At 36.8% G+C, this 23,595-nt stretch overlaps 1 protein-coding gene across 1 annotated transcript in view; it reads left to right on the top strand.

Moving 5' to 3' along the window:
• Window positions 1-23,595, top strand: part of DNAH11 (dynein axonemal heavy chain 11) — a 366,891-nt gene that overhangs the window by 98,643 nt on the left and 244,653 nt on the right. The window contains exons 29-30 of the mRNA XM_055272477.2: window positions 15,025-15,174; window positions 17,993-18,226. Coding sequence (XP_055128452.1) covers window positions 15,025-15,174; window positions 17,993-18,226 — 384 coding nt within the window. The remainder of the gene's footprint in view (window positions 1-15,024; window positions 15,175-17,992; window positions 18,227-23,595) is intronic.

Raw genomic sequence — 23,595 nt, 5'->3', positions numbered from 1 at the left:
CCCCGTCGTGGCTGATAACTCACACTGTGCAGATGGCCTCCTTTGCCCTCTTCCTCCCTATGGTACTTTTCTGTAGAAGGCGTGCCTGGAGGTAGAGGAGGGTGGGGTATTGAGATGTGTCTTACCAAACCCTGGAGGGACTAACTGTCTTAACCCACATCCATTACCTTCAGAATGTGCACATACTCACTACCTCTTTGTCCTTAATTGAAGTCCTAGTCTGTGCTAGAGGAAAAGATCACTCAATGAATTCTTGTCACCAACTCTGTTCACCCTCCTTTTAAATCATCAAAAAATCCTTCATGCCTTAGCTAAACTACATGTTGACTCACAGTCTGTGCATCCCTGATGCCAGTTTACTTTTCAAATTTCAGTGATGTGCTTTTTAAATCCTTCTAAAAATTTTTTACAACATGACTTCGGTATTTTACAGAGTGCTATCTTCTCCATTATCAGTGTGACTTACTGTGGATGTCTTCTCACCTACCCCATTCATAGCATTTTAATCATGCGTTCTAAATCCCTGAATTCCAGGTACATTGCTCAGTACTAGTACCCCTCCTTAATGAATGACTAGATTATATAAGACGTTTGAAACATTTGAAATTATGATGAAGCTGAATGTTAAAATCACAGCATGGAGCTCTCCAAACTCCCTCACAGCTGTGCTGGTGAATGCCACCACGCTAACAAAGGGAGGTGGGTATTTCTTCTTGCCAGCTAAAAGGATCCAGTCCCGTGGCCACAGTATAAACATGCTTACGGTTCTGACACACAGATTTGAAGTGGTTACATATATTTTTGGTATATTTTGAAATTTTGAGAAAATTTGTATTCCAAGTCGTGCTCAAAATGTGATTTCATTGAGGTCTTTTGGTGTACACTACTTAAATTTTGAACAATTAAAATTTACATAAAATGCTATCACACTCTTACTAAAGGTCTATTATTAGAAGAAGTGTTCAGCAGCCTTTGTGGTACAAATAACCATCCAAGAGTGACTTGTTGAGAATGAGCTAAGGGCCATTTGAGTCATCTAGAGCCATAGTCGGCTTCTTTCCCTGAAAGAAATGGTTCTGCAAATTCAACATGCATTCTGAATTCTTGCTCACTAACTACGGAATAGTTAATGCTACAGGCTGTTATGCCAAGAGTGTGATCTTGCCACTCTCTCTTACCCTCTTTTCAATATTAGAATCAGTTTCAGACCACCAGAGACTTAGTCTTTCCGTCTATGCCTTTTGTGCTAACATTCCTGAATGTGCTCCCTGTAGTGTGACTGAGATAACATGGCAACTGCAGCTTGTGGAGCAACAATGCAATTTCCCCGTAAAAGGCGCCCTTTGTGGGTAGATAACTCATCTTGGCATCTTGCGAATGACTTGAATTTTCCAGGCCCCCCTGCTTTACTCACCCACACTCCATTCAAGAGTGTTGGTCCAAGTGAGAGTTTCTGCAGTTAATTGTGGAATGTGATCAGCTTGAATAGAGCAGCCAGGGAGGTCTGATAACAACTACAGCCCCCATATTCTGTAAGCAGAAACTCCCAGTTTAAGATACAAGAGTTGGAATGGCAGAGTGATAAAATTGGTGTGTCTAGAATGCTGTCAGTAATTATCAGCTTAAGAGTAAGTTTGGTTAAGGTCAAGTTTTAAAAATTTTCTTCCCTCAAAATTTAGCCTGACCTCCCAAGGTTATCGATTAACTAAAGGATGGTGGATACAGGTGCTACTTAACTTCAGTGGTAGAAGTCTCTCATAGTTGCTGTAGATATAAAACTTAAAAGTGTATTTGCAGGATTCATTGACATGGTGCAATAGCTATGGACAACTGGCCTGAAGTCCTTATGGGATTCAGTATTAACATTCTTTGGTATTTTTTTCCCCTTTCAGAAAAACATTTGTATTTTTTTAACTGAACTACTATAGTTGTTAAAGTCAAACAAAATAATATCAGTTTACCCTTTTGCACCCTTTCAGGTTGTTATATACTACCTTAAAATAACTGACAACTTTGGGCAATCAAGGTGTTTTTAACCACTGATTACTAATGAAGTGAGAGGTCTTTTTGTCTGAGAACAGTTTGTACATTTTCTTTCTCTCGTCTGTGAAACATTTAACTTCTCCATAAAGGTTAGGTTTGGAGAAGCTGATCCACAATAGAACTATACTAAAGAAAGACTTGATGTCAACGTGGTCGGCCCTACTTGTACTTCTCATGGGGTAGCTGTGATTCTTACATGGCTACTGAGCACTTGAAATGTGGCAGCTAAGGAACTGACTGTTTATTGTAATGAATTGCAATTGATTTAAATCTAAAAATTGATATTTGATTCAGTTATTGGAAAACATTGTGTGTTTGAAACAACTTGGGTGTGTGAATCTACCTTTGCCCCTGCATATTGTATGAAATGAAAATACAGGTGTAGCATTTTCAGATAAAAAATCCGAACTGAGCTATGCTGTAAATATAAAATGCATACTTGGTTTCAAAGACTTGCTGCAAATAAAATAATGGAAAAGATCTCACTTTTTATATTACTCACATGTTGAGTGATAATATTTTGGGATATACTGGATTAAATATACGTTAAAATTAATTTCACCTTTTTAAAATATGACTTAATGTGGCTGCTAGATGGTTGTAGCTGTGGAAATTGAAGCCACAATGCATTCTCTAAAATGACAAGATACATATACTCAGGAATGCTTAATGTTTGCATGAAGAAATGCCCTTCAAGGGCATCTGCACCAATCTACGCACAAGGAAATCTGCCAACTTGTCTTTGGAGAAATCCCCTAAATTGCAGTGATGAGACAGATGGCAGTCAACTGATACCTCTAATAGACTGTAAATATTGGCATTCAAAAAGGTGCTTGTGAGAAATAAGCTTTATATTAGGGGATAAAAAGCACCATTGGATCTTAAAGGAGCAAATATCTAGACCCCACATTCCCACAAGCGCAGTATGTTTTTATGCAGAGCTTCCATTTGGTTATCTTCCTGATAGAGTAAAAGTGTCTCAGCATATGAATTTTAAGAAGATGGAGCTCAATAATCATTCATAGTATGCCAAAACCTTCACTGACAGGAGGATATTCTTCTTTAGAAAATTAACAGGAAAAAGACTCAAAATATACATGGTAAGTTGAGGGCATGCAAGAATGAATGAGTTCTAGTTAAAATGAAATCCATAAAAAATTCTAACTTTCCTAAAGGAAGTAGAAAGCTGGAAAGATAAGATGTATCTAATGTGGAGGAAGTGGTTGCTCCTGAGTTTAAGTTGGGGCTGAAGAAGGAATGAGAAAGAAGGAGCAAAAGGACACAGAAAAGGGGGTCCTGGTTTTGACCATCTTGCCATTGGCTCTATTTACCTGCAGCTGAGGACCAAGGAATAGAAGCTGCTCGTGAAAGTGTAGTCTGTCACGGAAAGTACAGTGTAAGAGCAACTCTGCTTGGCATGACTTATGAATATGCAATATTGTAAATGGATACCTTAATATAAAGGCAGCCTGATTCACCTAGAGGTTCAGGTATATTTAGGTGTGTGACAAGAAAATAGAGAATCTACTTTCAAAATAAATGCCATAAATTATATATCCCATGGAGATTATTCTTTATTATCTTCTCAAAATGATGAATATGTGGTTAATCACAAATTGTATAACAATATGCACAATTTTTTCTTCATTTTGCATATGTGTTGCCACTGCATTGTATTCTATTGTAGCCCCTTTGGAATTCTCTCCATAGCCAATGTATAAGTTGTACAACAACATTAAGGTTATTATAATGTGAGATTAAAGTAAAATATCACTTCAATGTTATGAGATCCAAAAATTAAATGTTATAAATGCGGCATCCTGCCAGCAAGGAGTTTCTAGGCCCTTCTGTGGAATCTGAAATTGTTCTGGTCTCAGCCTTGCTTTGATGTCACTTGATGAAGGTTGTTCAGTTCCAGCTTAAACTCAGTGGATAGAGCTTCCAGCTATAACAGATTAGCTTTTAACAGAGTGCTGTTCTTTCTGGAAACAACTAGAAAAGCTGGATGAAATATTTAACTAAATCTGTTTAAATGCACTGAAGAGCATTTAAAGAGTATTGAAGAATTAGTGTTCCAGGGGCTAAGATAGCAGCAGAAGAAAGCACAAAGAGATTTGCCTAGTGTTTGGTGCTGCTTTTCTCCTCAAGACATTTGATAATTCATAGATGTGGCCAACGGCATGAGAAGCTGATCAGAGCTTTCAAGAGGCTCATGGAACTTGAAAGAAGGAGAAAAATAAAATAAAAACTGGAACTCAGGCCCCATTAAGGAGGATATATACAGAGAATCAAACAATAATAAGAAATGGTTCTAAGGTGGATTGGATAGAAATTTGCCAGGGTAGGGGGAGGAGGAATCTACTATATCTAAAAATCAGATATCTAAATCAGATATCTAAAAATTAGATATCTACCATATCTAAAAATCAATTCCAGATGGATGTAGATCTAAATGTGAAAGGTGAAACAACATGTGAGGAAGGATATCTTCATAATCTTGCGCTAAGCAAAATTTTCTTAAATTGGACACAGAAGTCCTAAATATAAAGAAAAAATTGGATAAATTTGACTATGTTAAAATTTTAAAACTTTAGCTTATCAAAAGATACTGTTAAGAGAATAACATTGCAAGCTGCAAAGTGGGAAAAGATGTTTGCAATACAAACAAAAGACTCATATATGGAATATATAAAGAACTCCAACAAAAAGCAAAGGCAGATAATCTAATATAAAAGTGGGCAGAATACTTACACAGACAGTTCACAAAAAAAAAAAAGATTCTGATGGCTAGTAAACATAAGAAAGGTTGCTCAACTTCAGAAGTCATCAGGGAAATGTGAATCAAAACCACAATAAGATGAAATAACAGGAACTGGATTTACCTTCTTGCCTGAAACAATGAAAAGTTTCAACAAAATATATGAAAAAGCAGTTTTCTAGACACTGGACATCAGGCAGTGGGGATTCATGACAGATGAGGAACAAATGGAGTGAGCACTATGATTGTCTCAGTTTTCTGTCCTGAGAGAGTTTCCAGGCCATAGCACATGAAGGGAAACCCAGACAGAGTCCAGAGTGGCTATACTTTGCAGAACTGAGTATCACAGAGGAAAGAGTTGTACAAAGAGAACTCCAGAGACTTATGGAGAGTATTAGGCAGAGTGCACTATATGTGAGGAAACTACCCAGGCTTGGGGAAAGAAGTATTGAGTGCCCAATGAGCTCCAACAGGGCAAGAAATAATGGCTGTTTCTACCAATTAGGCTTGAAGCCCTTATAATTTATAGGCAGAATACTGACAGGGTCTTTCCTGGTAGTGGGGAATAAATAGCCCTAGATTAGACACTGCTCTAGTCCCACCAAACAAGGCTTAAATAGCAATATCCAGAAGGATCAAACTCTTTCCAAGTAATTTATCCCAGGAAAAAAATCTCAAAAGTATGGGAGTGAAAATATATTCATTTTTAAGGAGGGTAAAGTTTACAATGTCTGGCATTGCATTAAAGTTTACTAAGCATGTGAAGAAATAGGAATATTCAACCCATGAAAAAAGAGACAAATCAAAACTGACCCAGAACTGTCACAGATGATAGACTTTGCCAATAAGATATTAAAAGTAATTATATGTATATTTCATGTGTTCAAAAAGTTAAGTAGAGACCTGGAAAATATCAGAGAGCTTAATATGTGTGCTAGGACTTCCCAAAGTGGGGAACAAGAAGAACGATAGAAAATATTTGAAAAACAACAGCCAAAAGTTCTCCAAATTGATGAAAAGTACAAAAGTATAAATTCACAGACTTAAGAAATTTAATGAGCCCAAACACAAAAAAAACAGGAAGAAAACTACACCAAATTGCTCAAATTGGTCAAAACAATATAGAAGTCTCAAAATCATCCATAAAGCCATATTTTATACAAATGAACCAAACATAAGGATGTCAACAGACTTCACACTGGAAACAATGCAAGTAAGCAGACAGTGGAGTAGCAACTTCTTTTTTTTTTTTTTTTTCTTTTTTTTGAGACAGAGTCTCACTCTGTTGCCCAGGCTGGAGTGCAGTGGCCTGATCTTGGCTCACTGCAAGCTCTGCCTCCCAGGTTCATGCCATTCTCCTGCCTCAGCCTCCCAAGTAGCTAGGACTACAGGCACCCGCCACCACACCTGGCTAATTTTTTTTGTATTTTTAGTAGAGACGGGGTTTCACCTTGTTAGCCAGGATGGTCTTGATCTCCTGACCTTGTGATCTGCCCGCCTCGGCCTCCCAAAGTGCTGGGATTACAGACATTAGCCACTGCGCCTGGCCTACAGTGGAGTAGCAGTTTCAATGTACTGAAAGAAAAAAAACACCTGTAACCCTAAAATTTTATACCCAGTAAAAATACCTTTTTTAAAAAGGATAGCAAAGTAAAGATGTTTTAACACATTCAAAAACTGAAAGATTTCATCACCACCAGACTGGCACTACAAGAAATGTTAGAGAAAGTTCTTCAAGCAAAAGGAAGATGACACTAGATGGAAATTTGGATCTACACCAAAAAATTATGAACACTGAAATGTCAACTGTATGGAACTAGACAAAATTGGAGCATTAGCCAATCATTAGAAGATGGAATGGTACCAAAAACATAGAAACATTGAAATAATATATATGTAAGTTTAAATACTGGCTCTGTTGATTACTGGCTATGTTATTGCTTAACCTTTCTGAACCTCAGTATCCTTATATACCAAATGCGGAAAGCAGTAGGTATTGTCTGTTTGGCTTCTAAGTAACAGGCAAAACAAAGTGCATAAAGAACCAATAAAAGTACGTAACATATAATAATGTAAAATTGGCCACAAATTCTTTCCCTTCCTGTATCCATGCCCTTTCAATGTGATGTGGCCATATTGATCAAGGCTAGATACTAGTTCTCCATTTGGGTTGCCATATGACTTGTTTTGGCCACTGTGTCATTAGCAAAGCTTGAAAATTTTTTGTATACCATCACTTGCCCTTTTGCTGCTCTTTGGAAACCTGTAACCATCCCATCATGAATGAGTCAACCCTAGCCTGCTGGATAATGAGATGAACATGCCAATACCCAAGCTACCAGCTGAGCAACCATCACACACGTGAGAGAAGCCATCGATCACCAGCAGATTACAAATGTGTGGGAGAGCCCAGCTGGACTAGCTGAGGCAATCCAAAACCAACACACAGAATTGTGGCTGATGAAGAAGCCAGTAAATCTTGGGGTGTTTTGTTATACTGCAAAGTTAATTAATATATGTTAGTTATGTATTTACATATTTATGTATGTTATGTGGATATACATTCATCAGTATCAAGGACTTTATGTGCTACTGATTTAAAATATTTTACTTGAAATTTAAAAACAAAGCAAAGAATTGATTAAAACAAGTACTAATCCATGTTTTTGTTTTCTTTATTTCTTTAATTTTTTTCCCTTCTTGAATACCCTGATATTGCTTTGACACCAGTGAGTTTGGGAAGATTGGTGAAAACATCATAAGTTAATGTGTTTCTCTTTACTAGACTGAAATACTCTGCCTAGTAAAGTATTCATTTTCCCTTCTCTTTTTAATTTGTGTAGATATTTCCTAAATTGTTGATATGATTTGGGATTCAAAAAACATGTATACTTGCTCATACAATGAGATATCAAGATCAAACCCACCAAAGGCTAAAATTAAAACTCACTAAACAACGGAAAGGATGTGGAGTAATGGGAATGTTCATATCTAGCCATCAGTATTATAAATTAGTACAGCTATTTAGGAAAACTGCTTAACAATATTTTCTAAATAGGAATATATCATACATTTTTATCTAGCAGTTCACCTTTTCAGTGGACACTCAGCAGAAATACATAGATGGACCAAAAGAAGTATACAAGAATTTTCATAGCTACTTTATTTATGATAGTCCCAAATGGGAAACAATTTAAATGTCCCTTAACAGTGGAATGGCTAAATATTTTTATATATTATATTGTCTTTATACAGTGGAATACCACATAGCAATAAAAAATGAAAAAAACCGGCCGGGCGCGGTGGCTCACGCTTGTAATCCCAGCACTTTGGGAGGCCGAGGCGGGCGGATCACGAGGTCAGGAGATCGAGACCACGGTGAAACCCCGCCTCTACTGAAAATACAAAAAAATTAGCTGGGCGTGGTGGCGGGCGCCTGTAGTCCCAGCTACTCGGAGAGGCTGAGACAGGAGAATGGCGTGAACCCGGGAGGCGGAGCTTGCAGTGAGCCGAGATTGCGCCACTGCACTCCAGCCTGGGCGACAGAGCGAGACTCCGTCTCAAAAAAAAAAAAAAAAATGAAAAAAACCTAGTGCTATACCAGATAACATGAATAAATTCAAGTGACATAATATTGAACCATAGGAGGCAGATGCAAAAGAGTATGTACTATGTGAATTCACTTCTGTAAAGATAATGTCCCTTTTTAGAGAAATAGTAACTGGCATGCACCTTGAGGAGTCTTATGGGTGCTGGTATCCTACTCTTTTTTTTTTTTTTTTTTTTTTTTTCCTGGAGATGGAGTCTCACTCTGTCACCCAGGCTGGAGTGCTGGAGTGCAATAGTGCAATCTTGACTCACTGCAACCTCCACCTCCTGGGTTCAAGCAATTCTTATGCCTCAGTCACCTGAATAGCTGGGATTATAGGTGTGCACCACCATGGCCAGCTAATTTTTGTATTTTTAGTAGAGATGGGGTTTTGCCATGTTGGCCAGGCTGGTCTCAAACTCCTGGCCTTAGGTGATCTGCCTGCATTGCCTCCCAAAGTGCTGGGATTACACGCGTGAGCCCCCATGCCCAGCCATTATTCTATTCCTTAATCTCGTGTTAATCACAAGAGTTATGCTTACTTTGTTAAAATTTATTAAGTTGTACACACATGATTTTTTCCCATTTTTCTGCATATATGTATTCCAATTTCCAAAAGTTTATTTTAAAAAAGCCCAGCATTTGTGTTGTGAACACATTTATATAAAATTATACAATTTATGCATGTAAACATTTTATGAAAGAAACACCAAATCAACCTTATATGCACTGATATGGATATATTTAAGTTACAGTAATAAGTGAGAAATCAAATTACAAAATATACTGTGATTTTATTTTTGGTAAAAGCAAATCTGGATCATGTAAGTAATTGCATGTTCATTACTGAAAGTTTGACAATTATAGAAAATACATTAAAAAGTTGAGATTAATATACTCATTGCTATTTTTGAGTTATTATAGTTTTTAAGTGTGTCTGTGTTTGTGAGTTATAACATATATACTTAATCAAAATTGGAATATTCCTCTACAGTTTGATGTTTCGTAGCTGTAAGAGGTTTCATTTTATGAATGTGCCATACTGATTTAACTAGCTTCTAGAAGGCCTTTTTTTTTTTTTTCCAATTTAGGCTCTTAACCATATTGCATACCTATTTCCCTGCACTATCACCAAAACTGTTACTTTATTTTATTATTTTATTATTATTTTTTTCTTTGGAGATGGAGTTTCGTTCTTGTCGCCCAGGCTGGAGTGCAGTGGTGCAATCTCAGCTCACTGCAACCTCTGCCTCCCAGGTTCAAGCGATTCTCCTGCCTCAGCCTCCAGAGCATCAGGGATTACAGGCACATGCCACTACACCCAGCACATTTTTGTATTTTTAGTAGAGTTGGCGTTTCACCATATTGGCCAGGCTGGTCTCAAACTCCTGACCTCAGGTGATCCACCTGCCTCTGCTTCCCGAAGTGCTGGGATTATAGGCATGAGCCACCACGCCCAGCACAAAACTGTTATTTTTTTTTTAAAAAACACATGCAACTATTTACTATTTTGACATTGACTTAAGTTTTTACACACGTAAAAATCATGGACTGACTTTATCTCATTCTAGAGAATATCCACAAAAGACCAGGACTGCCCATATTTTGGTCATGATTTATATTCTTACAAATATTATTGTGAATATTGTCATTATGAATAAATTAGTTAATGAAAACATATGAATGAGTCCTGAGGTGCTCACCAGGCCAGGAGAGACACTAGGCTTTGTGTGTATTTTATCCCATTAATCAGCAGCAGCAGCAGCATCTTTAGGTAGAGAGGGCAAATACGAACTTAGATATAGGCAGAAAGCAAGTGGTACGGTTTGAGAATGTAATTGTAAGCTGTAGTAATTTCATCTTTTTAACTTTTTTATTTTTATTTTTTTTTGAGACAGTCCCACTCTGTCGCCCAGGCTGGAGTGCAGTGGCGTGGTCTCGGCTCACTGCAACCTCCGCCCCTCCAGGTTTAATCAATTCTCTGCCTCAGCCTCCGGAGTAGCTGGGATTATAGGCACGTGCCACTTTTCCCTTTGTTTTCTAAGTGAACAGTAGCTGGAAGTCATGAAGGTAGACCAACTGATCACTGTATGCATTTTAAATTATAAAATTAGCTAGTGATTAAGTATTTTCAGTTTACTTACAATTAGATAAATGTAAGTTCTTTTATTTCATAAGAGGTTCTCCCTGTGCACAGTTCTGATATTTATGAATTTCAGTTACTAAGGTTTGGTTAAATAACGCCAGTGCCCTGACAACAGTTCAAATTTCAGCTACTATGGTAAATTAACTGAGTGATTGCATAAAGCACATAGTTGATTACTAACTCTCCGATCCACAAAAATCACTGCCTAAGTAACAGATGTGCATCATGATCAGTGACAGTCATGTCACATCTTTCTAATTCTGTCAGTGATCAGCCACTGTGCTGCTTTTACTCCACACAGAGGCAGCTAAGCTTGTAGTTCTATGATCAACCTACATGACATTTTTCATTAGTTAATGGACAGAAGGAAATAGTAACAAAGTTGGAAGTGTAACAAAGAAATGAAAATTGATAATGCTAGAAGCAAAAATGGAATCAAACATAGATGGGAGTCACAGAAGAGAGAGCTGATGGACAGTGACGACCAGATACCACCAGAGAGAGTGATATGCAACCAGGGGAACTTAGTGAAGATAAACTTGGGAACATAAATGACAATGGTGGTTTTGACAAAAAGAATGAAGATGTACCAGAGGAAGTGATGCCAGGAAAAACAAACATATTAAATAAAACAAACCTCCCAAACAACAAAAACTGACTTCACATTAAAGAGACTTGCAAGAAATTTCATGACATTGAATGCTTGAAAGATAAAATGTTGATGGCCAGATATAAATTCAAAGGGAGTATGAGTTTGTCAAGGCAGAGAAAAGATGCTCATTCTGTACCTTAAGTAGTAAGATGAGAAGGAGGCAAGTGCTATTCAAATAAGTTTTCTGCAAAGAAAACTGTTTAGTGTTTTAAAATGCAGTCAACAGAATATTAGTTTATGGATTTTTTTGATCTCCCTGTATGTTTATAACCAACAGTGAGAAGCTTTAATGTTTTGACACAAATTTGTAAAGGTCATTGTCCCATAATAGGTTTCTCCCATTGATCATTTAGATTGCATAATGTGATTTCAGATGGTGTGGTCATTTTTATGATTTTGTACTATTATGCAAAGTCAGGACTACCTGTATTCAATTTTTGCCCTAATCTTTTAGAAACCTACTTAAAATACATGATGAGTTATTGGTTCTTTTTTAAAAATGATTTGAGGTGCTCATACCCTTTCTCTATCAAAAGAGGGACCTACGAAGTATTAGTTTTTTATTATTTATTTATTTATTTGAGATGGAGTTTTGCTGTTGTTGCCCAGGCTGGAGTGCAGTGGCGCCTTCTCTGCTCACTGTAACCTCCGCCTCCCAGGTTCAAGTGATTCTCCTGCCTCAGCCTATCAAGTAACTGGTATTACAGGCATGCGCCACCATGCCTGGCTAATTTTGTATTTGTAGTGAGAACAGGGTTTCACCATGTTGGTCAGGCTGGTTTTGAACTTCTGACCTCAGGTGATCCACCCACCTTGGCCTCCCAAAGTGCTGGGATTACAGGTATGAGCCACTGCACCCAGCCTAATCTATTCTTTTTAGTTGTAAAATGAAAGGCCTTTCCAAACAGCTCACTGGGAAGAAGGAATTTTAATTTTGGGTTAACAAACACGAAGAGATCTCATTAAAAATAGAACAAATCTGAGGGCAACAGGGGTCACACTTGTTAAAAAAAATCGTCTTGTTCCCTCAGAAAGTTTAAATAGAAGACAATATGAAAACATCTAACTTCAACTATGCCATGTATAGGAAATAGGAGAACTCTGCCTAAGGTTTGTGTTTCCTGGTCATTGAGTTACTACAGAGCTAGAAGTTCTTGAAATTATTTTCTCACCTAAGCAGTAATTTGTGAGGGTGTCTGATGGCTGAAGTCTCATTTATCCAAAGGCTTTTCAGTTGAGTATTATCTAGGCCCATTACACAGTAGAAGCCATTCAACATCTGTGTACTTCCTGGCCACTTCAGCTGTGAGAGTGAGTTATGAGATTAGTGGAGACTTTCTCTATATTAATATCCTCTGGGTAATGTACAGGGATGGAGGAGAATAGAACCCAAGCTGTGATCAGGCAGCTACCACTCTATCTGTGTTTAAAGTAAACGAGAGTCTCAAAAACTCATCTATTTTAAACTCAGAGGACTTCTTGCTGTGATTTTCTTTGATACTAAAACTGCACGTACAGCAAAAATGAAAAGTCTGAAACCTTCAAAGATTAAATCACCCTAAAGAAGTTCCTCACCAATATTGGTGTTGGTCTTGTCATGCAGAAAATTTAGGCAGGTTGTTACTCTTTGTAGAAGCTGCTATGGTATACTTATCGTGTCCGGTCAAACTGCATTTCTAGAAAAGTTTGTTACAGCAGTGGGGCCTATATGCTTGGAAATGTTTTGTATTGCTTCACCCTGTCTTCTAGTTATCAGCAGCTCATATTTATTTTTTTCTGTTGAGATAAAATTTAACATAAAATTAACTGTTTTAAGTATGCAATTCAATAGCATTTTGTACATTCACAGTGTCATGCGACCACCTTTTATCTAATTCCAAAACATTTTCATCAAACTGAAAGTAAAACCCCCTATCCATTAAGCAGTAGCTTCTCATACCCCTCCTCCAGCCCCTAGCGGCCACCAATACAGACAGCAGTGTCTGTATTTATGGATTTATCTCTTGTGGATATTTCATATAAATGGGATAATACAAGATATGATGTGTGGTATATTGTGACTGGTTTCTTTCATTTAGCTTATATTTTCAAGATTCATCCAAGTTGTAGCATGTATCAGTAATACTCCTTTTAATGACTGAACAATATTCCATTGTATGGATATACCACATTTTGTTTATCCATTCATCATTTGATGGACATTTAGGTTGGTTCCACCTTTTGGCTATTGTGAATAATGCTTCGATGAGCAGAGATGTACAAATACCTGTTTGAGTTCCTATTTTCAACTCTGTAGGTATATACCTAGGAGAGGAATTGCTGGATCATTGCTAATTCTATGTTTAAGTTTTTGAGGAACCACAAAACTGTTTTCCACTTAGCAGCTTTTATTTACACCATGAATAACAAGGGAACATGTATTCCTATTTCTGATACTTCCTCTAGGCGGACCCTTGCCCTTTACTCAGTCTACCCCTAGAGAGCTGATAGAGTAATTTCCCTGATTAATAAAGTCTGTTCCCGGCCGGGCGCGGTGGCTCACGCTTGTAATCCCAGCACTTTGGGAGGCCGCAGCGGGCGGATCACGAGGTCAGGAGATCGAGACCACGGTGAAACCCCGTCTCTACTAAAAAAATACAAAAAATTAGCCGGGCGCGGTGGCGGGCGCCTGTAGTCCCAGCTACTCGGAGGCTGAGGCAGGAGAATGGCGTGAACCCGGGAGGCGGAGCTTGCAGTGAGCCGAGATTGCGCCACTGCACTCCAGCCCGGGCGACAGAGCGAGACTCTGTCTCAAAAAAAAAAAAAAAAAAAAAAAAGTCTGTTCTCTTTTGTCTCCTTGGGTGTGAATTTACCCACACAACACGTCATTCTCTCCTTTCCTCCATGACAAAAACATAGGGCAGTGCTCCCCAGAGGAGGATTGTTCTGGTCTGTGCTAACATAACAAGATAAATAAGTGTTGTTCATTCTGGGTGGCAGTTGGAGGCCAGTTAGATTTTGTTCTTCAAACTGACTTCTGCAAAATAAATGCTAAGGTTTTGTCTTTGATCTGATCTTTGTTTTTGGTGGTTTTTTCCCGCCCCCACCAAATTGTCTGGAACCTGCATAGAGTTCAATGTGCTATTTACTGGTTTTGTACTGGAGAATGCAAAACTTAGGATGTAAGAGGTTATGACACCAGAAGAACTTGATCTTTATAGATGTGGCCTGGAATTATAGATTCAATGTCTAACTGCCACTTACTTTTAGTTATGTCAACTTGGAGAATTTACCTAATATTTTAGTTTTAATTTCCTCATCAATGAAAAGGGAGAAATGCTACTCACCTTTCTTATGTACCAAGGATACTGTGGGGCTCACCAAAGTATCAAGGCAAGTGTGTGTTAACAGATAATCTCCCCCAAAAGTAAAATTCTTTCTAATTGACATTTTTCATTTCAGACATTTTAATAGCTTTCTCATAGTGTACACTAATGCTGTGAATTTGAATTTTTAAAACTTGACTACAGAAGTCCCAGCAGGATGCCTGTCTACAGGAATATGGTACAGACAGAGAAGTCAGTAAGCCTCCAGTCATCAAGTAGAAAATAGGTCACTTTTCATGGTAAGCATTCATCAGCCAACATATGATGATTTGACCAGAGTGCCTGGCCACTTCTCCACCAAGATCCTTTCAAGCTCTGATATTTTAGAAGTGACTTTTATCTTGAGGGAAAACATTTTGAGACAACTCTAACTCCATAAAGTTTCATGACTTCGTATGGCATCATCTCTAGATTATCAGAATATACCTACAGTAAGAAATGCTCTTATCTTTTCTAATATTCTCATTTTAGGTAACACGTCACCTTGCCAAACTTTTCGACAGCATTGCAGATCTGCAGTTTGAAGACAATCAGGATGTTTCTGCACAGAGGGCAGTTGGAATGTACAGCAAAGAAAAGGAGTATGTCCCATTCCAAGCCGAGTGTGAATGTGTGGGCCATGTAAGATTTGATTATGGGGTTTTCTCTGCTAGGGGAATATTATCAGCATACTCTTAGAAGGTTGAGTTAAACAAGAAAAAAATTCAACCCAGGTCAAATCAGGCTCTGCTTAGTTTTGTGCTTGGAGGTTCCTTTTTATCTGTATCCACTGTGATAGAGGGCTCTTCTGCTATGCGTCCCAGTTTCTACTCATGTGGCTTTGGCACCCAGCAGGGTCTCAGAGACGCTAGGAATTGAGCTAGACAGAAGCAACTGTCACAGATTGAATGAGTGACCCCAGAATTAGTAGCAAATGCAACTCAGTGACTGAGTCTCCTACAAAGCGTATTCTGTTTTCACCACTGCTCGGAGAACAGAGAAGGGTTATAGTGAAGCAGCACCTTGCAATAAAGCTTGTTTTAAGGAGGCTTTGTGGTTCAGTAGTCCATTGTGAATGTTATAAATGGCTCCTCGTAAATAAAGTTGATTGAGTCTAGCAAGCTGATGTCCTGTACTCTAATTACCATGTGCACAGAGTTAAGTTAGCATATTCTCTCCTCTCACAGCCAAATACCTCAAAAATATTCTTAACAGCTATCCACAAGAATGGCTCATTATGATTTATGAAAGCATTTCTGGTGTGTTCAGATGATTTAGGGGAATTGCATCTTTTTATGATGAAGCTTGTGTAGCTTGGGTTAATCCACAGAGTAACTGAAGGAATAGTGTCTAGTGGAGAACCATTTGGGTTGGGGCAGGGGTTCCTGAAAGTATTTGCAGAAATGTGAGTGGCAACCTTATTTTACAAGGGTTTTCTTTACTCCTCTCTGTTGCTTTTTAATATTGTACCAGAAAAATCCTGCCAAATGAAGGAGAAGCAGATGGTGGAATACTTTGATTAAAATATATTTTTTGATCTCTGGGGCTTTTTAGGATGATATTATAATGATTGGAAAAAGTTGCCATAAACTCTCTTGACAAAAGTGTGTTGCTGTCTGCTCCCTCCCAGCAAACTGCTCGCCGACTGGCATGATGCCTGGAGGGGGATAGTCCAATTGATGGATGCGGTTGTCACTAGCAGGAATCCTTGATATTGAAAGTTTTTATAGTGCTCTAATTCATTCTGTATAAGCAACTTATGCTAGAGACTTGTAAACATATACAAATTCACCCTCTAATTGCCTTCATTTTATAAAAAGATGCTTTTAATTTGGTGCTTTTTTTGTATTTCTGTGCTCTTTTAATTGGATACCCCCAATTTAGTCCATTAGTATATTCTTCAGCAAGTGTTGAATACCTACTATGCATCAGATGCTAGGTCAGGCTTTGGGGAGTTCAGAAATGGCCCTTGTCTTCGAGGAGCTCTTAGACCCATTGAGAAAATGGATATGCACATAATAATGGAGGTAGCAATTGTTGTTATAGGGGGTTGGTTGAGAAGTACCAAAAAGGGAAGGATCCAGCAAGCACCTCATCAGAGCTTAGTTCTCAAACCATACTGAGTTAGGTTGCCTTTGTTGGCACAGTCATCTGTACATGAGCTGACATATTGACATATATGTGTGTTTGGTCTTCCCAAATGGACTGCAAAGTTCTTGAGAACAGGTGGCCATGTGGAGGCTATGGATCCCAGGGTATCCAGGAGACATACAATAATGGCTGAATTAATGAGGGAACTTGTTGCTTGGTGACATTAAGAGTTACCCTTAGTTATTAAAGACAGAGATACCAGACCCCATTGGTTAGATCAGAACAACCTGATCTAATTTGGTTAATCTGAACTCATGCATGTTAACAAAGCACACTTGTGAAGCCAGAGGGAAGGCCCTCAAGAAGAGATACTGAGGCCATTTCCAGAGCAGTGTTTCCTGTTTCTTTCAAGAGAGGAGGTTGTCAGCTCATTAACCACATATCACTCCTTCCCAATTCTTCAGAGGTTCTAGGCATGCTGCTGCTCTCTTCACAGGGGTGGAGGAAGAAATCAGTTGTATCATCTTCAGAATCTCATGTGATTCTTGGTATTTATTTTTTATAGTCACTTTTTATTGCTATGGTCAATTATTTGCAAATAATATATGTATCATTTTAATTATATGATATCCCAAGGAAATAAATATCTGGATTAATATAACAAAATAAATTTGAACAGGATGGAAACTGGGCTAAGTTGTATGTGTGGGAGCAAACTAAGCTTCAATTTTTTTTTAAAAAAAAGATTAATTTTTACAAGTCAGCAGTAGTCCTGTCTCTAATACTCTCCTGTGGTCTAATTTCTGACAAGTGTGAAGATTAGAGCCAGTAGGGAATATAATTAAGGTACTTGCTGAAAACATTTTATCTTAAAACTGTGAACTATGAAGATTTTAGAGAAGAATTTTCAGTAGATTTAAAAATTAATAGAAAAAAATTAACTGAATTTTTATTATTAAAGCTCTAGAATATGACTCATACCTCTATAAGTGTCTGTGATATTTGGCTTCTGAAAACACTGTGTGTTACCAGAGGGGAATCTTGGTCTAGAACCTCCTTGCCTTCAAAGCTGAGAAATGAATAATGAAGAATCCCTTTTCTGTTTAGGCTGTGGAAAGTTGTTAGCCAGCTGGTGGATAAAGTCAGATGAGCATTATTCCTGGGAGAAGGCAGGTTCCTGTAGGAGAAAGGTTTCACCAATCAGTTGTTCACTTTCCCCTTTGAGTTATGCCTCTTGCAGTTTTCTACCTGGGTTTAAAATGAATCCACCTGGGGCATTACCCTCTGCATGGCCTTAGAGCCAGTAGGAGGATGAAATTATCCTTCTGTAGTTAAGCCTGTGTTACAACATTTCAACTTGCTTCCAAAGGTGGAAACATGGCTTCTGCAACTTGAACAGACTATGCAAGAAACTGTGCGTCATTCTATCACAGAAGCCATAGTGGCCTATGAGGAAAAACCTAGGGAACTGTGGATTTTTGATTTCCCGGCTCAAGTTGCACTAACCAGCTCACAAATATGGTGGACCACAGATGTAGGAATAGCCTTCAGTAGACTGGAAGAAGGCTATGAAACAGCCCTGAAGGATTTCCATAAAAAACAGGTATTTTATAGATTTGTGATTTTGAGACATAAAGGAACTTCAAGATGTAAGCTTTCTTCATTTGTTCTTCTAGTCATTCGTCTACCTAGTGTCTTCTGTGTGCAAAATACTATGCTGGGAAGATTTTAGCAATCAGTTGTTAAATCATTTTTTACCTTTGTGGTATCCTTCTAAATTTGTATATGGGTTTTTAAAAAGTACATCATGTCTATTGTCTTCTAAGGCTCTAGGATAGCACTCATTCTAGATACTGTACATGCTTATTTTCTTCTGTGTAAGACTCTCCAACTAGGCAGATCATGTATTTATTAGAAAATATGTGCATGATTTGCATTATTCCAAATGGTGGAGGGTGGCTCAGCAAGAGCAAATATTTTTATGGGCTTTGGTTTTCTGTTAATTATAAATTACAGATGAGAACTTTGAAAAATAATCTATTTTGAATTCTATTTTATTGATCCCAGTTATCCAGTGACCTTTCCTTAAGTCTTTCATCTTAATATGTGCTGTGAGCTGTGTAACAGTTCAGAGATGTAGTCTTTCTTTGGGCTTATAGATTCAGAGTATATTAGGCTTGAAAAGGAGTTTAAGTATTAGTTTGTCTACTCTTCTGGTTTTCAGTGGATAAAATCTGAATCCAGAAATATGAAGTGGCTTTCCCAATGTTGCACAGTTTATGAGTGAACCTGGTAGGATTGTACCGTCTTCCTGGTACTGAGTTAGAATGCTTCCCAATGCTCCTCATCACTCCTTTTCTGCTTTAGCAGTACTTTTCCTTCAATACCTTAAGAATCAAATAGATTTAGATAGTGAGTGATCCTTGTATTGTTAACACATTTGAAGATTCAAGTGTGGATTATTCCTTTTAATTTTGCTCTTTCAATCTTGCATAGCAACCACCCAACTTATTTATATTACTAAAGAAGTTTTTGTACCACTTACTTTTGGAGAAAAAGAAATTTTTGATTTTACACTCTTAGGAAGATAAGGTAATGGTTTCTATTTAATAGGCTTGAAGTTACAGGATTCAATTTAAAGAAGTGGCTGGTTTCTTCCTAGGGTGCCATCTTTGCACCCTAGTAACTACCACTTGGATGCTGGTTTCTTCCTAGGGTGCCATCTTTGCACCCTAGTAACTACCACTTGGATGCTGAAGCTGAGTAGTTAAATTTTTTTTCATGGACATAAATAACTGAGATAATTAAATGTAATTCTGTTATGCCTTTCTTATAAAATAGCCTCTGGTTAGTTAATTTGTTGATATTTATGCTTTTATTATGAACATTTTCATTATGCATTTAAGGACATTTAAAAATACTTGGTTAAAATAATATCCTCTTTTAAATTTCAGCTATCCTCAATCACTACTCAAACTCAAATCTTTCTACAAGCATATTCCTACTTATTTTTCTCTGTTTTTTTCTAACTCTTATCTCCAACTTGTCTTTTTTTGTTGCTAGACTATTTTATTTCTTATAAGGTTAAATGATGTTTTATGGATATTTATTATTTATATCAGCTTTTTTATGATTTCTTTGTTATTGTTTGCTGTTAAAGATGATAAAGAAAATATAGTCACAGAAAATGAAAAGAAGGGACATAACATTTAAGCAACACCCATAAATTCATTTTCAGGAGAAAAATTATTAACATTTTGGCATGCAAACATCAAAAGTTTTTTCTCTACTATCTTTATCTGTCTTTATGAATGTATAGACATGCCTATTTATAGGTATAAACATGTATAAATCTGTAGCTATTTATATATAATGTAATTATTTATGTAGCTCTGTATCTGTGTCTATAGATACACATTTTAAAAAATTCTTTTACATTCCATACATTTATTTGATTACTTTATATTTTCACTCAATATATTATCTACATTTTTTCTTGTCATAAATATACATCAGATCCACACTAAAAGTGACTGAATATTATTTATTTATATGGATATACCAGAATTTATTTTCTTTCTTCTCTTTTCTTTCGGTTTACTCTGCTTGTCTAACTTCTTATCAGGCACTGTTCTAGGTTCTGTGGTTCTAGCAGTGATGTTCCTCCACTCAGGCACTTACATTCTAGTTAATCGTTAATAGATCTTATGTCTCTCCTCAAGAATCTTAGGATCATTTATTCTGTTCTCCACTCCCCATCTTACCTGCAGTCATTTAGACCTTATTTTTAAAAAATTATCCATTAATAATGGTGGGAGTGGTATTATTATTTCAGATCTTAATTAGATTTACCAACATATTTACCAATGACTTTGCTCATTTTTTATTTATTTTTCACCTGATTCCTTATTTGTGAATTAAATTCCCTTCTTTCTATAGAATATATTTTAGCAGTTTGTGCAGTGATGAATTGTTACAGGAAAATTTTTGGTCCCTTGTCTTTATTTTGACTTCCTTTTTGATAATTTAGCTGGGTATAGAATTCTAAGTTGATAATTTTTTTTAATACCTGAAAAATATTTTTCCATTTATCTTATGGCTTTTATTATTGTTATTGTAAAATCTTATGTCATTCAAATTATTTTTCCATTATAAGCTATCTGTCTTGTTTTGGGATAATTTTAAGATTTATTTCTTTTTGTGGTTCTGATAAAACTTTTTTCCTTGTAGCATATGATTAAGAAGAAAGAGGAATCCAGGGCCAGATTAAGTAGGCTCAAATCTCAGCTTCTACTATTTATTAGCTATGTGACTATGGACAAGCTATTTAACTACTCTATGCCTTAGTTTTATCATCTGCAAAACACGGACAATGACAGTACTTGCATCATAGGATCATTAGAAGGATTTCTTAGTTAGTATATGGAAAATACTATTTTTTTTTTTTTTTTTGAGACGGAGTTTCGCTCTTGTCGCCCAGTCTGGAGTGCAATGGCACAATATCGGTTCACTGCAACCTCCACCTTCCAGGTCAAGCAATTCTCCTGCCACAGCCTCCTGAGTAGCTGGGATTACAGGCACCCACCATTATGCCCAGCTAATTTTTGTGTTTTTAGTAGATACAGGGTTTCACCATGTTGGCCAGGCTGGTCTCAAACTCCTGACCTCAGATGATCCACCTGCCTTGACCTCCCAAAGTGCTGGGATTGTAGATGTGAGCCACCGTGCCTGGCCAAATACTATTTTTAAATAGTGTTTTAGTTTATGTGCTATATAAGGGCTGGCTATTGCTGCTGTTGTTAATGCTATGACAATAATGATGATGGTGTCCAATGTGGTACACAACTCATTTAATACATTTTCCTTGGTAATTTATAATAAAAATTTTCAAATGTATAGAAAAGCTGAAAGAATTTTGTAACATGTATGCCTACCACTTAGATTCTCCAAGTAATATCTTGTTTTATTTTCTTTATAACATGTCATTTATCAAACCCTATAACCATCCATCGATTCATTTTGTATCGATGAATCGTTCAAAGGAAGTTGCAGATACCATAATCTTTACCCCTAAATATTTCATTATTCAAAATTTTAAATTTTAATTGAAAGGTAAACACTGTGTATATTTGTACACATGATGTTTTGATATCTGTATGTATCATGGAATGGCTAAATTAGGGTATTTAACATATGCATTACCTCACATACATTTTTGTGGTAAGAATGTTTAAAAGGTACTTTCTTCGCACTTTTCAAAAATATATTATTTTGTTACTAATTGAGGTCACCATGATGTACAATAGACCTCTTGAACTTACTCCTCCCAACTGAAATTTTGTGTCCTTTGACTAATAGTTCCCCAAACCTTCCACCCCTCAGTCTCTGGTAACTTCTATTTTGCTGTTTATGTAAATTGGACTTTTTCATTTAAAATTTTTTAAAATTTTATTTGCATAAATGTATGAAGTACCAGTGCAATCTTGCTACCTGCATTGAATTTGTAATGGTGAGTTCAGGGCTTTTTAGGGTATCTTTCATCTGAACAATGTATACTGTGTCCATTAATTTCTCATCGTCCACCCCCTGCCACCCCCTAATGATTCCCAGTCTCCATTGTCTATCATTCCACACTCAATATCCATGTGTACACATTGTTTAGCTCCCACTTATAAGTGAGAACATGTGATATTTGTCTATGTCTCACTTGTTTCACTGAAGATAATGACCTCTAGTTCCCTCCATGTTGCTACAAAAGACATGATTTTATTCTTTTTTTATGGTGGAGTAGTAGTCCATTGTGTGTATATGCCACATTTTCTTTTTCCATTCATCCATCAGTGGCCACTTAGATTGATTCCATAACTTTGCTATTGTGAATAGTGTTGCAATAAACATAGGGGTGGAGATATCTTTTTGATGCAGTGACTTATTTTCCTTTCAGTAGATACTTGGTAATGGGATTGCTGGGTCAAATGCTTGTTCTATTATTAGTTCTTTGAGAAATCTCCATACTGTTTTCCATAGGAGTTGTACTAATTTATATTCTCACGAAGAGTGTATAAGAGTTCTCTTTTTTCTACATCTTCACCACCATCTGTGTTGTTGTTGGTCTTTTTAATAGCCATTCTGACTGTTACAATATCTCACTGTGGTTTTAATTTGCATTTCCCTGATGATTAATGATGTTGAGCATTTTTTCAGATGTCCTTTAGTGTTTGTATAACTTCTTTTGAAAAATGTTTATTTATGGAGTTTGACATTTTTATATTCCACATACAAGTGAGATCATACAGTATTTGTTTTTCTATGCCTGGCTTATTTCAATTGACATAATGTCCTCCTGATTGTCACAAATGACAGGATTTCCTTTTTTTTAAAAGGCAGAATAGTATTTCATTGTGTATGTTTACCATATTTTCTTTATTAATCCATTGATGGAGACCTAGGTTGATTCCATAGCTTAGTGATTCTGAATAATGCTGAATAATGCTGAAGAGATACAGGTATCCCTTCAACATATTGATTTCAGTTCTCTGGTATGTATCTCCATTAGTCAGATTGCTGGATCATATGGTAATTCTATTTTTAATTTTTTGAGGAAACTTCATGCTATTTTTCATAATGGCTGCACTAACTTACATTCCCACCAACAGTGTACAAGGATTCCCTTTTTAAACACTTCGATTTACATACCCAATTCATCCGTTTAGTTTCAGTTATTATATCTCAACTTCCCAAGGTTTTTTTTTTTTTGCTTTTTTGAAAATCAATTTTATGATGACCTATCTTTTCATTGTGGTTTCTATTCTTTAATCTCATTAATTATTTTAAAGAGATGTTTAATAGTTTTACTTAGATTGTTCTACTAGCTCTAGTTCTGAGGCTGGATCTCCCGTTAAATTTGATTTGTTTTTTAATGTTCGTTTTTAAAGGTTATCTTTATGTCTGTTTTTTTTTCTGTAGGAATTT

Source organism: Symphalangus syndactylus, chromosome 3 (genome assembly GCF_028878055.3).
Source record: "Symphalangus syndactylus isolate Jambi chromosome 3, NHGRI_mSymSyn1-v2.1_pri, whole genome shotgun sequence".
Taxonomy (NCBI): domain Eukaryota; kingdom Metazoa; phylum Chordata; class Mammalia; order Primates; family Hylobatidae; genus Symphalangus; species Symphalangus syndactylus.
The sequence above is the reverse complement of the archived record's forward strand: the minus strand, read 5'-3'. Positions and strand labels throughout refer to the sequence as shown.